General features: G+C 39.8%; 2 protein-coding genes across 16 annotated transcripts in view; both read right to left on the bottom strand.

Annotated features, from left to right (window-relative positions):
* limk1a (LIM domain kinase 1a) overlaps positions 1 to 8956 on the bottom strand; it is a 105104-nt gene extending 96148 nt beyond the window's left edge. Inside the window, exon 1 of the mRNA XM_067449975.1 lies at positions 8588 to 8956. Within this exon, the coding sequence (XP_067306076.1) occupies positions 8588 to 8645 (58 nt within the window). The 5' untranslated portion in view covers positions 8646 to 8956. The remainder of the gene's footprint in view (positions 1 to 8587) is intronic.
* A 4575-nt stretch (positions 8957 to 13531) lies between these two features.
* elna (elastin a) overlaps positions 13532 to 16253 on the bottom strand; it is a 129720-nt gene continuing 126998 nt past the window's right edge. For all 15 annotated transcript variants that reach the window (XM_067449957.1, XM_067449956.1, XM_067449959.1 and 12 more), the window contains one exon: positions 13532 to 15448. In XM_067449957.1, coding sequence (XP_067306058.1) covers positions 15402 to 15448 — 47 coding nt within the window. In that variant the 3' untranslated portion in view covers positions 13532 to 15401. The remainder of the gene's footprint in view (positions 15449 to 16253) is intronic.

Raw genomic sequence — 16253 nt, 5'->3', positions numbered from 1 at the left:
CCTAACCAAACGGTTGTACTAGGGGTGTGCGCATTTGAGATCTAAAAAAGGAGATAGCGCCCGTTCATGACTAGAGTGCACGCTAGAGAATGAATAAATTCCACTAGACAAAGTTATGAGTGTAACAATTTTATTTTGTTTGAGTTGTTTCCTTACCCGAGGTTTTCGCCGAAGCCCATGACTGCAGCATGGAGCGGAGATCGGACTAAACGGATGTGCCGTTTTCGGAAACCTTTTATTATTATTTTGGGGAATTATGGGAAATGTAGGGTTTGGTTTAATATGTGTTTGGATCATTTGTTGAGGGGTGTTTTTGTTAATTTGAATGGATATATTTTTGTGTATAATATTTTGTGTATATTTATTTCTATTATTGCTTTATGGTGCATGTGAGTTTTCATATGTTTCTGGAGTTTGTTTATGTGAATATTTTTCAAAAACGTGAAACCATGAAATGAGATATTTGTGAGACCCTTGGGTAAGGCAATGGTTTGGTCTAATTTCTTAAAAATGAGTTTGGTTTCGATGGTGAGGCAGTTCTGGTGAGGGATCCCGGTCATATAACATCAGAGACCCAGAGCTCACTTTGTTTTCCCCTTGCATTTCGTTATTTATTTAATTTGATGTGACCCTTGTATAAGTTATTTGTTTTTCCCTCTTGAATAAATCAAGAATTTTGTTTACTTTATGAATGCCTCCTGAAAAGTTTTTGGAAGAACCCGACAAAGATGGAAAGAGCTCATGAGGAGCAACGATTTTAAAAAGAACGCCGACGTTGCCTGCTTTCTTCTCGACAGGTAATATTAATTCAGCCTATTTGTGTATATTGGAAGTTTTATTGTTGCTTGGCTAATTATATCATGGTGTGCTGAGCATAACACTAGAACGACGTCTAGGATAGTTTTCCTCGCGTCAATGATGAAAAAGTATTGTTTACCTTATAACATAAATCCGTGTTCTATGACGGATAACATGAGATTAATATTTTAATTGCATTATAATTTGTTTGCCTTACGCTAGTGATGTCGTACAATATACAGAACAACGATAGCACTGATAAAAGTTACTTTACTAAGATTAGCTTGCATTCGTCTGGGAACCTGATAGCTGATGTTAGCAATGAAATGGTTAAAAATAACGAAAACGTAAAACTATTATTCATTTTACATAGATTAATTTGATCATAGATCATTTGGCAAATTAAATAGTTTTCAAAAGTAACCTCATCACTTGAAGCAACACTCACCGAAGAGGTCGAACTGGAAGCCATGACTAAATCGGCCACCGTAGGAGTTGAAACAAAATCGAAATTGAGAGGAGCAGAAACTATTATTCACTGGATGGTCATATACCTTTACACCACTAGATGGGGGAAAAAAAATCACACAGTGTAGCTTTAAAAGAGCCGAACTCAGACTCCTTTAGGTGAACCCAGGGGTGAACCAAGTAAAAAAAGACCCAGTTCTCTTCACATTCACACTGTCCCTGCACCTGAAAGAGGACTCAGATCCTTTATGGTTCACTTTAGTAGGAATGTGGACTCAAACCCCGTTGTGTTCAGACTGTTGCTCTTTGGGTTCCTCAATAACCAAGATATTCTAATTATATTCTAATAATGCTAATTAGACCTCAATGACGTGCATTATACGAGCAACGGTTGAGTTACAAATCTTCATTTGTGTTCCACTGAACAAACAAACACACCTACATCTCAGATGCCCTGGGGTCAGCAGATAAACATCACATTTTCATTTTTGGGTAAACTATCTCTTTAAAAGGATAGTACCAAAAAATAAACAATGCAATAAAAAATAAAAAAGAAAGATGCAAATTAAATTAACGGCTTTACATTTTCCAGGTAAAGTATAAGTATGCCTAAAATCAGCATTCAAGTAAATATGGAATAATCACATGCATTATGCAATATGAAAACTGCATATTCTTCACTGTGACGTACTCCACTGATTCTTATATTAGTCTAGTAATGCAGATGTTTACATTCACTTAAAGGTGGGGTAAGTCTTATTTCAAAACCGTTTTAGAAAAAGGACTCGGGCCGAGAGGAATAACAAACTTGTAGCCAATCAGCAGGTAAGGGGCGTGTCTACTATTGATGGTGAGAAGAGCGCTCGCTCTCACTCTGTGCTCGTCATTATTCAAAACACACGAGTCACACATGACGGACATTAGCCGAGAACTAGCCTAATATATGCTGCTTGACTATGCTCGTGTGTCATCTTCGCTTGTTTGTCCATTTGTGATCGTATTGTGTCTCACTTCAGCGATGATAAAGACCCGTTCATTTCCACACCGTATGGAGCGTCTAAATCTCATCACCGTGTGCTTCAAGATCAGCTCACACAATAAGCGCGTTTCCATTACCCTTCAAATTGCGCAAATTGAAATTGCGAATTGAAAATACGGCCAATGGAAACGCGGCAATTTCGCAAAAACTCCCATATATCGCAAAAAAGTTTTTACGCTCTCATGAGGTGGTTTTTCAGGCGATTCGAAAAAGGACATTTTCGCAAAACTGCATTGGAAACGTTTTTTTCGCATTTACATGTCACCTGTTGCGGTGACGTATTGCTGCAACATAGGGCCTATATATTATATTTTCCACTCAATTGTGTCGTAATAACAAGATAATGTAGTTAAAAGGACATATATTTTCTCCTAATAAGGACTACAGGCTATATATACTGTAATTAAGACATATATTCAAGAAATGTATTAAAACAGAAAGAGCCAGCCTGTATTTTCAGCCTTACTCAAAGGCAGAGGAAACAGGCCAGTTACATACGTCAATCCATTCCAGACGATCTTAGTTTGCTTCTTATCTAATAAACAGGCATTTAATTGATGAAACATCGATCAAAATAAAAATACAATTTATACAAAACTAAATATATTTTTTAAGAAAGACTTTCTAGAAAATAAAACTCGAAGTGATCAAAATCATGTGACTCCCCAGGTCTCAAACATATTGCGATTCTTACTCATGCTGCTCACTTTTCATAACCAACATATACATTAAAATAATAATATTACAGGCTAATGTTTAGGCCTAAACGTAGCCTATTTAGTTTCGTAGTTAGGCTATGTTTTCTTTAACCCACGGCCGATAAAAGCGCCGACGGTCTCATTTTTCCTTCTTCCTTTAAGAGAGATGAAACAATTTACAATACTCTTGTCATTTTTAGCTCTACAGTTCAAGACATAATTATAAACTATAAACTGTCTATTTTTATTTGTGGACTCGGAGAAATAATTATTTTGCATGCACTCACTCCAAACGCGGTCTCCATTTCAAAAAAAATATTTTGTTTATTAAATGCCAATTTTTTCTTTTCCAAAGCATTTCTAAATTCAGTTCAAATGCCAATCAAACGAAATATCTAGCCAAAATAACAAAAGTGGTGAAAATAAAAATAAAACATTTGAGTTAACATGCAAATTCAAACATTTCGCTCTTCTCTATATGCGTCAACCTGCCGCGCTTAAAAGCCGATCATTCTTTACAGATGATGGTTCGGTTTGGAGAGAAGACGAGACGGAGTTCTTTATTAAACTCATAAAGGACAATATAGGATTACAGTAATACTGGATTCTAAACACAGAAATGCTACATTATCATGAAGACCTTGAAGCAGATCTGACACACACACACACACACACACACCTCATATCCGTGCCGCTTAAGTAACCTAAGGGGCTTTCCTTGCCATTAATTCTTGGATAACACACACGTCTCCTTCCAATAAAAATAATGGCTAGTGTGATGGATGGGATGTACAAACCTACCAAGTGCCATCATTTTGGACTGACCTATCGCGAGAGGAAAGTAATATGTTTTAGTAGCATAACTGCAGCTATGGAAACGCTGTCATTTCGCAACAGTTTTTTATCGACATTTAAGAAATATCGCAAAAGTTTTTCGCAAATCTGTAATGGAAACGCAGCTAGTGTCTCCGACAAGTAAGATACTATACTCCTAATATATGTTTGTTTCCTCTTTTCATGATCTATATAACCCTTATCCAGTCATAATTGTAATATGTCGTTAGCTGGACTGTGTGCTTGTGTTAGAGTTGTTCATGAGAACGGTTTGTGTGTGTTTTTGTGATGGCTATGACTCTAATCTGGTCATAATTGTGATAGAAGGGATGATTTTTCATTGAATATTCGACCTGGATTAGATACACAGAGATTCTGCCATAGCCGTTGATGCCTCTGGGTTTACGTATGTGTGGGGCGGCGCTATCAAAATAGGGGCGAGACCCTTTTGGGGGTAGGGGCGTGTTTGTTTTGGTGATTTGAAATACCAACAACGGTTACCAGATAGCACTTACCCCACCTTTAAGACAAAACCAGCTGTTTATGTGAAACTTGTGTGTTTTGACACTTTAAAAAAATGCATTAAGACGCTAAATATTCCATTTAGTACACGCGCTGTGACAGCGGGCTTCTGTAAATGTGCTTTAGGCGCTCGTAACACAATTTTAAACTGGCAAGGCGCACAGCTGCATCTCAGTGTGGAAGCGGTTGAAATTGCAATAAACAAGTGTATGTTGTGAACGAATCATTCGTAGAGATTTGTCAGAAGAATCAGCCATGATGAACAGCTGATTTGTACGGAGGCATCTGATGACCAAACTACATTGGAATTCACGAACAGAAAAAATCAAGTAAGGCCAGAGCGGTTTGTGTTCAGACTACGTGTTTTTAGTGAACCGTACCATTAGATGAGATCGAACCGTACCCAGACCACCTCCTGTGATGCTCTCGGCTCAGTTCGCTTTAAAACGGTCTGAGATCGTTAGGAGTGTTCACGTATGGGCCAAAAATCATGCAAACCGCGCTCAGACCCCTGAAAAGGACCGAGTGTGAAAACACCCTTACTCATAGGAAGTCAAAGCCTGCTTGCTGCGGTCACATGGTGAAGTGTCGGATGAGAAACACCGAGTCATTTACATACAGGAGTGAGAGAGCTGAGCTCCTGGGGCACCTTGAATGAGCGTCTTTCGCTTCAAACGCTCAATTTATTCATGTGTCCAATTCACTTTATCCGTGCGAATGGATTCAAAATGTTCAAGTGTCCAACAAGACACGATAGACTCGAATTTGCCCATTGGTGTGAATGCAGCATTAGAGGGTAATGTTGCTTTTCGCGCATGAAAAACCTCTGCAAAGAGCCAAAGCACAGGGAGTTCTTCTCTCTATCAGTGTCAGTGTTTCTGAACTCTCTGAAACATGGACATCATAGTCTCATAGTTCTTCCAGGAATAAACACATTACAGGGTTGAGTTAGTCAGTAGTTATCGGAAGGGGTGGGACATTTCCCAAACACGCTCAAAACGCTTTGACCAATCACAACACACCGCTCCCGCTGACCAATCAGAGCACACCGTGCTTTTCAGAAGGAGGGGCTTCATAGAGACAGGAACTAGACAGAGCATTACTGACACAGACTAGGAAAAGAGGAGCTGGGGAATATGGAAAAAGTCATGTGTTTTTTGAACAGTCAATCATGAAAGCCTAACAGAGCCAAAAACAAAATCAAAGGAATGTGTTCTCTTTAAAGTGTTAAATTAGTCAGCCGTTCTTTTACTAACTGACTTGAACTTTATTCAGAACCGAATGAAGCAGTTATGAAATGGAATAAATATATAAAAAAATAGAAAACTGTCACTCTACAATACAAAAAGTATTAAAAAATATTAATGCTGTCAAACAATAAATAGCATACAATACTTTGTTCACATAATACAAGTGTACTGTGTATAATTATTATGTATAAACACACACACACACACACGCATGCATGTATATCTTTAAGATTTTTTTTTTAGATTTATGATAAATGTAAATGATGCCAATATAAATGATTTATTAAATCTCACTAAACTTTGCAGTTACAGATTATTATACACAATGTCATTATAAATAGCGGAAACTAGAGATGTGGATGAACACAATGCAGCCCAGTGATGATCGGCAGCCAAATGTGTGGCAGACTTGAGAAACACATGACCTCTTGGGCCGACCAATCAATAATTCATCAATTATTCATGCTAAATACAATCACCATAAAAAATCCATTCTGTTTTCATTTTTGCAAACACAGATCAGCTCAGGGTGTCAGGATCGACCTCACTGAGGGGGACACTGGACATGCGCAGAACTGAGAGAAACACACGCCAAACATATGCCATGAGGTCCTTTAGGTGAGGAGCGTCAGTCCGCTTTTTGCATTTGTGGATACACTTTTTTAAGGTGCCCTTGTTATTATGAGAAAAAAAAGTATAGAGTAATATGAATGTGTTTGTAATTCTGCATAATTAAATTTTTAACTATAATAAGCTCATGATTTGTAAAAGGGACACTGTAAAATAAAGTGTCACCACATTTTGTTAATACTGAACGGTAAATGGACTGCATTTATATAGCGCTTTTATCAGACCCTACGGCCATCCAAAGCGCTTTACATATTGCCTCACATTCACACACCGACGGCGGTGCCAGCCATGTAAGGCGCCATCCAGCTCGTCGGGAGCAGCTGGGGTTAGGTGTCTTGACACTTGGTCAGGTGGAACCAGGGATCGAACCACCAACCTTTCGGTTTGTAGACAATCTACATGAACCACTGAACCACTGCCGCTGCCGCCCCGAACGATAAATGATGGTGTGGTGAATGTGTCCCATTTCACCAATGAACCTTCACTGCAGTTCATTCACAATGAACGTGATGACGAGATGTGAGGATTCCCTGACACACACTCTCTGTTCTTCATCGTCTCGGATATTGGACCGCTTACTACAGCACAGCATCCAAAAAAACTGTCAAATAAACATTCAAGACTTAGCAAAGGCAGCTTTCTGCAGTATATCTAAATGAATTCTCATAAAAAACTAATCTTCCACACTCTTAATGTGGTGTATGGAGTGTGTAGGCTCTAGCGGCGTCTTTCTGCACCGTTTGTAGCAGAAGGAAGAGCTGGGATCAGTGAAACTGCAGAGTTATGTTGAGCAGTCTTACTACAGTCATCAAAAACTGACATTTTTATCATTCGAGTTGTGCATCCCTATGTCAACTGCAGTGTGTCTTTGCAGGAGTGTTACTTATTTCTAAACCAGTGGTGTGTGTTGAATGTGACAGACAGTGAGTCGATGACTCCCTACATCAGTGACGGACGTGTGGCGTCTGACAGACCAAACCACATTCACTACATCATCACACATCAGTGTCTATCACACACACACACGCGCACACACACACACACACGCGCACGCGCACACAAACAGAAGTTATCTGTAATCCCATACACACAGTCACATACTCACCCTCACATGAGGACCAGATGCAGATGAATCATTTACCAGAATACCATCACATATAATATGCAAAATGTAACTAAAAATAAAGTGCTATTGAACTTCCATGACATTTTGGTTTAGTTGTGTAGTTTCAGATGTCCTTTGGAACAGCATGTCAAAGTATAAATACAGTATCACTGTACATTCCCACATTTCTGGCTGATGAATTTCCAACTCTCCACTCATATTACAAAATATTCATTATAATAAAAATGTTTTATCTTGAATCGCCAGAAGGATTTTCAATGGGATTTCACTGAAATCATTTGAGGTAGCAACATTTTGCACTGATACATTTATATAGTTTAAGTCATTAATATTTTGGTGTCTTCATTAAGACACTCAGTGGACAGACGCGCGTTGTTTTAACCTGGAAATCTTAATACTACACTTTAAAATCCATGTTTTTGATGTTCCTGGCAAGTATAAGAGCCTCCTGTCGCTTTAAGACCTACTGCACGGATCCGTTATATTGACACATCCGATATTTTTCTATTTATTATTCGTCCACATAAGACACAACCGACTGTGTTGACATAGATACTCATCAAGACAGCATTTTGTGTGTACTTGCGTGCTGTCTGAGAGGTGGCTTTCTGCAGGCGCGCACACACACACAATCTATCACAGCCCGCGAGTACCAATTACGAATTAAGTTACTTTCGTGCCGTTTCGCGCTTTAATGGCTTAAAATCTCTAAGAATGTTTAAGACTTTGATAAGCTTTATTGAAGCAATACTGGCCTGATCATTCCGATAGAGACGGGCTAGAAACACCCGCGGTCACTGGGAACCCTGTGCTTAATACCATGGTACACATCCACTAAACACAACAATGTTTGTGTATCAATATCAACAAAGCCTGATATTGGCTCTTTAAATTAAACTGATGTAAGTAAGAGAGATAGAAATGAAGAACAGGATTGTTTGATGAAAAGACACTCAGGCCCTAAATGAGTGAATATTTCCCGCACTAGTGTGTGTGTGTGTGTGTTACTGCAGCAGGACAGTGCGGAAAACACTCAGCAGAACACAAGTGCGCTTTCTTTAATAGCTCATCTGTAGCAGCACACCTTAAAGCGGATATTTTGTGTCATATTTAGTGGTAATCAAGAAGCGTGTTGTTGTGGGCGCGCAGGCACAGCATCAGCATCTGGTGAAGATGCGCAGCTCCTCCAGACTCTTTATTATCATGACACAGACAGACTCACCTTCCTCCTCTCCCATGCGTTCGTCCTTCCAGGTGCAACAGAGCAGCATCAACCTCATTCAAGCCTCGGACCGCAACAGAAACTCCCCTCTGCGATCAGACTGACTGGAGAAATGCGGCCAGCTGCTCCAGGCTGCCGCCACTGTGACGCACCTACTATGGGAAAGGCGCGCGTCTCATGAATATTACCGAGGCTCACGTCACGCTGCTGTCTGATTAGCTGGAGGTTTTAAGCTTGTATGTAGGCGTGAGTCCGCTGGCGCATTGTGGGACGAGCCTGGGCACTTCCCGAGGAACGACAGCAGCCTTCGCCGTAGTAGGAGTCCAGGAAAACGGGCCAACTGTACGCTATCCCTGGAAAATAATGGGAGTTGTCTGCGCATGCGCTTTCACAATCGCCCTGGAATGAGGTCATAGTCAAAATATGTTTATACTTGGATACTTTGTGACACTGATGTTGTTACATTTTGATACAAGAACTTACAATTATTTAAAAGACAATGGTGACAATGGCTGTTTTGATTTATTAATGCATGATGTAGCCTATTAAAATATCTACATTTTATTTGGGGCTTAAAAATAATTATTTTGTATGTAACTTCTTTTACAATGTATCCGTCACACTCTTTAGTAAATTATGCGTAATTATATTGACATTTTGTCATTTTTACCATAATTGCTAGTTATAAAGTCAGAATTGTGACTTCATAACATGCAATTTCGAGTTTATAGCTCAGATTTGTGACTTTATAACTCGCAACTGTGAGAAAAAAGTAATTACTCTTTTTATTTGTTTTATTTGGTGGCGAAAACAGGCTTCCATAGTTTAACTTTAGAGCATATGAAACAAATTGATTTTTTTTTGGAAAAATTATATTTTATTCATGTTATGATATTATGTTATGCAGTTGACACCAGGACTTGTTTAAAAAAATGAAATAACATGACATTTTATGTATAGGAAAAAAAAGTTTTTGTTTAAAGATGATTCTCAACTATGTTATGAAAGATATAACAAAATCCATTAATATACCATTTTACTTCAATATATCTGGGTACAATATCTGGGTAAAATGGCCATACTTGGATTTTCCCATTCAAGACTATGTATCTATACACGGTGTCTAATTAGCATATCAGTGTGTTAATGGTGCAACATGAAATGAAAATTTCATAGGAATATTGATTTGTAATTTCTTTCCCTATTCACTTGTTGTGTCTTCCAGAATGTCTGATAAACATGCTTTAAAGCTACACTGTGTAACTTTTTTAGTTTATTCTTAGCTAAAAAACACTTAGTTCTTTCAAAAATATATGTGCTCATTAAAGCAGCACTTGGTAACTTTTGCTCTCGGGGTCCCCCTACAGTTGGGAAAAAATAATGTCCTCAACTACTGTCGTAAGCTCTGTAATCCTACATCAGGGGATGCCATCGCACGTGCATTTGTTGACATGACAGCCCTGATAGCCCTGAACTAGTGATGCGCGGGTCGTCTCATAACCCGCGGACCCCGTATGTCTATTTAATGGTCGCGGGTGTGGGGCGGGTTGTAAAAACATATACAGTGGTGCGGTGCGGGCCAAATAACTTCATAAAAGCGGCCCGCGGGTCGGTGCAGCACTAACAGTTCCCCTGAACACTGCAGGAGGAGTTCACATGCAGGTGTTCTTCTGGCGTCGCGTGTGAAATGTCTTCATCCCAGGTACAGTCAGTGGCATATGTTTCAGCAGGTCATATGAATATCATTTCATGGGTTTTATTTTTTTCAAACGCCAAATAATCACGATGCTCACGTTTACAAGCCAGCGTCATTATAGTAGTCTATTGGTTACCGTTTTACAGAATCTATATGATACTTCAGTTCAGTGTTTGAGTGGTAGCTCACCGTAACAAGCAGGACAGCATCGGTCGGGCACGCCTCCTTCAGCTCACGCCGACGAGCAAACGCTGGTCACATGTTGATCCTCGTCCTGCCTTTAATCCCATCACTTTCTCGTTTCCTCTTATTGCTTTCCTCCAACAAAACCTTTTCTTTCTTATGTGTCTCTGCTGCTTCGGACATGACTATATTATCCGACGAACAAAGTTGGGCTCGCACGTCCGAATGTAAGGAAGTGTGTGTGTTGGTGGAAGTGACGTATATGCCGTAAAGCAGTCGAATTTTGTAGTTCTTTTTGTTCTCGGGTTACTACCCGAAACCCGAAGTTTAAAAGTACGATTAAAAACGATACAGACCCCGTCAGGCTATGGCAGACGTGTCATTCAACCTATTGTAAGTCGATTTATCATCACAAGAGTCTTGAAAATATATTATGAAGGTTGAAAAGTTACCTAGTGCTGCTTTAATGTATATTTACTTCTTTCAAGTAATAAAGTATTCTCGTAAGTTGATAATATGCCATTGAAAATACATATGTGACGGGTCTCCCGTTACCCCTGCTGTCACGGACCGGTGGGTGTGGCTGTGAGACTCATTGAGAGAATGATGTGCACCTGGGCAGACTCATTGAGTGAAGGATGTGCACCTGGTTCTTCCCTTATTAAAGCTGAGCCTTTGAGAGTGAGAGGGGTTTCGGGTAGCTTGAGAGAGCTACAGGGATTCTGGCACTAACATGCGAGCGGCTTGAGAGTTGTTTGCTCCCGTTTGCTTTGTAATGTTTTTTTTTATTATTTTGAACTTGCTTCTGTTTGACTGTTAAACACCTATTGTCAGACAGAGATTGTAGTTATTTTTTGTATTGATTTATTGTTATATACATTTTCTTATTTATGTTAAATAAATACTTCTGTTCTTCACCTTACCAATCCACTATGTCCTCCATTTTATTTGTCACGGCTTGGAGCCGGTCGTGACACATACGTGTGAGGGGTTCGAATGCTGGCCCTCCATCTTGAAAGTACATTTGCCAAAGAGGGACATAACCGTAAATTCAAGCTTCGCTTTTCGCATTTTAACACTCGATGGCACCGTGTCGAATGTGAAGAGGGGGATTGCCATGTTAATCTTGGACTAAATGGGCCACTGTAGGAGTTAAAACGAAATTAAAATTGAGAGGAACAGAAACTATTATTCACTGGATGGTCATATACCTTTATACTGCTAGATGGGGGAAAATATCACACAGTGTAGCTTTAAAGGTGTATGTAGGATTGTGGCCAAAGCTGGTACTGCAATCACTTTCTTTAGAGCGTATATTTCTTCTCCCCCTCCCCCTGACTCGAGGTTGCCAAATCGGCTGCAGGATCAGCAGGAACATTTGTAGATATGCAGTTGTGGTAACTAAAGCAGATCTGGCAACCCGGATGCAGAAGCACTACTGACTCGTGACACAGACGCTACACCGCATTTTTCACTCGGACACAAGCGTTACAACGCCACGGATGACGACGTTCCCTGCCGCCCTCTACATGATCTCATTTCATTACAGTAGCGCCACTATCACCATGGCGACTTCACTCCAATAATCGCAACTAATCATAATGCCTTGAAATAGCAAAAGTACGAAATATTAATAATAAAATATATATGAAATAACTAAAAAAATCTTGTTGGGGCGGGGGCTCACTGGCGCCCCCCAGCTGTTGGCGCCCTAGGCGACCGCCTAGTTTGCCTATGCCTAGAAACGGCACTGATTGACAACTAAGGAAAATCCCAATACAAAGAAATGATTTTAAGAAATCTTGGCCAACTGAAAAGTATGAACATGAAAAGTACCCTAAGTGCTCTAAAACTTCCTGGTATATGGCTGCCTTGACCTTGGACCTCAGAAAACACAGTTGACCAACACCAGCATTTGACATGACAGCCCAAACCATCACTGACTCTAGAAACTTTACACTGGAGCTCAAGGAACTATGATTGTGTGCCTCTCCTCTTCCTCCAGAAAACTTGATTTCCAAAGGTAATGCAAAATTTACGTTTCATCAGAGATCATAACTTTGGACCACTCAGCAGTCTTTTTTGTCTTTAGCCTAGGCGACACGCTTCTGATGCTGTGTGTTGTTCAAGAGTACCTTGACACAAGGAATGCGACAGCTGAAACCCATGTCTCGCACACGTCTGTGCGCAGTGGTTCTTGAAGCGCTGACTCCAGCTGCAGTCCACTCTTTGTGAATCTCCCTCACATTTTTGAATGGGTTTTGTTTCACAATCCTCTCCTCTCCTCAATAGGGTGCAGTTTTCCCTATTGCTTGTACACTTTTTTCTACCACAACCTTTTCCTTCCCTTCACCTCTCTATTAATGTGCTAGGACTCAGAGCTCTGTGAACAGCCAGCCTCTTTTGCAATGATCTTTTGTGTCTTGCCCTCCTTGTGCAAGGTGTCAATGGTCATCTTTTGGACAACTGTCAGGTCAGCAGTCTTCCCATGATTGTGGAGCCTACAGAACTCGACTGAGAGACCATTTAGAGGCCTTTTCAGTTGTTTTGAGTTTATTAGCTGATTAGAGCGTGGCACCAGGTGTCTTCAGTATTGAACCTTTTCACAATATTCTAATTCTCTGAGGTACTGAATATGGGATTTTCCCTAGTAGTCAGTTATAATCATCAAAATTAACAGAAATAAACATTTGAAATATATCAGTCTGTGTGCAGTGAATGAGTATAATATACAAGTTTTTGAATGGAATTAGTGAAATAAATCAACTTTTTGATGATATATGACCAGCACTTGTATTTTATGGAAGCTTGCAGGTATATGTTGTAACTTTAATATAAAAGTACCAATCCCATGAAGCAGTGTTTTCTGAAAAGATGAGGGGGATTTAGGGAAGACACAACATCCCTTAGTTGTCCTAAAATCACTGTAAGCCACAGTTTCTTGGGGCTCAGTGCTTTAGTATACTTTGACAACAACAGAAAAACATGTATTCAGCATTTGACACAATCATGCATACCAAGAGACACTTTTTGTTATATTTATTTAAAATATTTTATTTCCTTTTTCACTAGAGCAGGTAAAATGCCGGGATTTCCGGGAACTAGTCAGAATATAGGTTGTGGAAAAAGTGCAATAGCCCCGCCCCTTTATTTAAATAAGATGGAAATCCTACGGCACAATAGAGAAGACCTGGTAGGGCTCACAGGCAGGTCAAATACAGCACCAGGTATATTAATACATAATAAAGTGTCCAGATGGATCGAAAAACAGTATCAACCAAATATAGCAAAAACTGACACATTATATGTTTGATAATACATTGGCTAGTGAGGCTTTTGGGACAGACACACACACACACACACACACACACAGTTCGGGGGGATTTACGTACATAACCTACACACATACACTCACATCTTAAAATATCACACACAGTTTTGCAAGTTCCACAGTGACTACAATGCATAAGCTATTTAAAGCAAAAAAAGAAAAATTATTGTCATATGATGTGTACAAACTTGATAATTGGTCAACATGTCAAGTTCAAATGGTGCAAAACAAACAACATTAGGCAAAGTAACCTGTTGATAATGATCCAACTTACTGTACGCATATGATTTGTGTATGTATTTATATATATAAACTAATTCTATGTGAATACACAATGATTAAAGAAACACATTCTCGGTCAAATGATGGAAGCACCTGTAGTCCCCGGGTCCAGGGAAAAACATAAGCACACATGTTAATCTTCCAGGTTTAAACATACATAATGTACATAATGATTACTATTTTACACGTTTACTTTCAGTTTGTTCCCTTCACCGGACAGATGCCAAAATAGATGTCCACAAGGTGATTAATATTAGACACAAGCTGTCGTTCCGCTTGATCTTAGCATAATCAGAGCAAAGCTCTTCATACTTCACACGGTGTGCAGGAATGAATGTTGCGATGCGTTCGTTCAGCCATCCACAAAGCTCTCTTCGCATAATGTATTTAACTGCATTTGCATGCATATTATTGCCTACTTATAAAAACATGGGTGGAGTGTCTCAAATCAAAAGACGCTTGCTAATGCTTCATGAGCGGGGCGAATCTCACAAAATATGTCAAGAACATTAAATAAAAAAGGATTGTACTACAGTAATGAGAATATAACATTAATATTGAGCTTAATTAATGATTACAAATAATTACAAAACAACCCCTTAAAAGTAAAAGCTCAGAACGCATTACTGTAATAAGATTACTTAATTGTCTCCAAAAAATAGGCATAATTTTCTTTCTTTCTTTTTGTGTGTGTGTGTGGAGGGGATTCACCCATACGGGACTGGCTCATCTGCACAGAAAGCTGGTGAAGGGTCAAAAATAACAAGCAAACCGCTAAGCTGAAGCACGGCCAGATGTGAAGTGTTTCAACCCAGAGTTTAATCAGCAGTATGACAGGACTCCTGGAGCTCAATGCTTTCACTTACTCGAAACGGCAAGGACGGGAAAAGATCTTGTGCAGGCAAGACACTACGTATGATGGCAAGCAATGCCATTGTTTTAAGAGTCTAGAGAGCTAGAATCATGACTGCAACTGAACAAAAGAGCTTCGGGTGGTCTCAGAACTCCAAAACGAAGAGGTCGGTGCTTAAAACCTTTACATTTACACAATAGCATTGATATCTAATGAACCCGGTTATATATGCAACCCTACAACAGGAAACAGTAACATGATGGAATGTGCCATAAACAATCAGGATTGGAATTAATGCCACAAAACACCAAACGTTTCATGGATTTTGGATTTGTTACAAATATTTACTATCAACACAAAACATAACACTTGTGCATGATGGGATTGTTTGTTTGAGTATCAAAAGTACATTCTAGAGCATGCAGTAGCACCATGTTTCTTGAGGTCACTTCACATCTGAAGAGATCGTTTACTTTCTTCTCCTCCCGCAGTATTTTCCTTGGCATCCCGCTCCACCTGCAGAACAAAAGCACACTTGAGACGAAACCTTAGCACACATGAAGTGCCACAAATGACTTCATTTGAGTTCTGAAGATAGACGAGGGTGATGAAAGAGTTGAATTCATTTTTGGGAGAACTTATAGCCGCACCCTAGCGGCAGCAAATCTAATCTGCCCATGAGTGTCGTCTAGCAACTCTCATTACCCTTCTGAGCTGTATTCCCCTAACTCTTGTCGGGCCAATCACATCGTGTATAGAGTCGGTGGGCGGGGCCATAATGACGACGGCCGAGTTGTGTTTGTGTGCTTCTAGTAAACACAGAAACTGGCGCACGGTCTTTCGAATCAGCTTTGACCGCGACTCTGGAAGACTTGGAGTTAAGCTTTTCTCTGAGAAAAGAACAAAGAGCGGCACTGAAGTCATTCTTAAAAAGGGAAGATGTGTTCTGAGTTTAGCCGACCGGATACAGCGAATATTTAATCAGTCAGCGAGCTTCACTTCACCTTCGTTGCTCTGGTTGGTGTAGCGCTATCCTATCGCGTGCAGAGGGAGTTTGAAACACAACCGTTTATCCGCCCCTCGGATTGAGCTGTCAATGGTGAGTTTCCAGACCAAACATCTGGATGTGGCTCTGGCTTGTCAGGCTAGAGAACTAACCCTTGAGACGTGAAACGACAAGAGGCTTTGCAGCCAATTTGGTAACACTTTACAATACGGTTCCATTTGTTGATTTCCATTTGCTAACATTAACTAAAAATAGCTACGTTTACATCCAAAGTTGCGAATTTAACTTAATGCAATGAATCACTAGTCAATAAAG

The sequence above is a fragment of the Pseudorasbora parva genome, chromosome 8 (genome assembly GCF_024679245.1).
Source record: "Pseudorasbora parva isolate DD20220531a chromosome 8, ASM2467924v1, whole genome shotgun sequence".
Taxonomy (NCBI): domain Eukaryota; kingdom Metazoa; phylum Chordata; class Actinopteri; order Cypriniformes; family Gobionidae; genus Pseudorasbora; species Pseudorasbora parva.
This window is presented reverse-complemented; position numbering and strand designations above follow the sequence as displayed.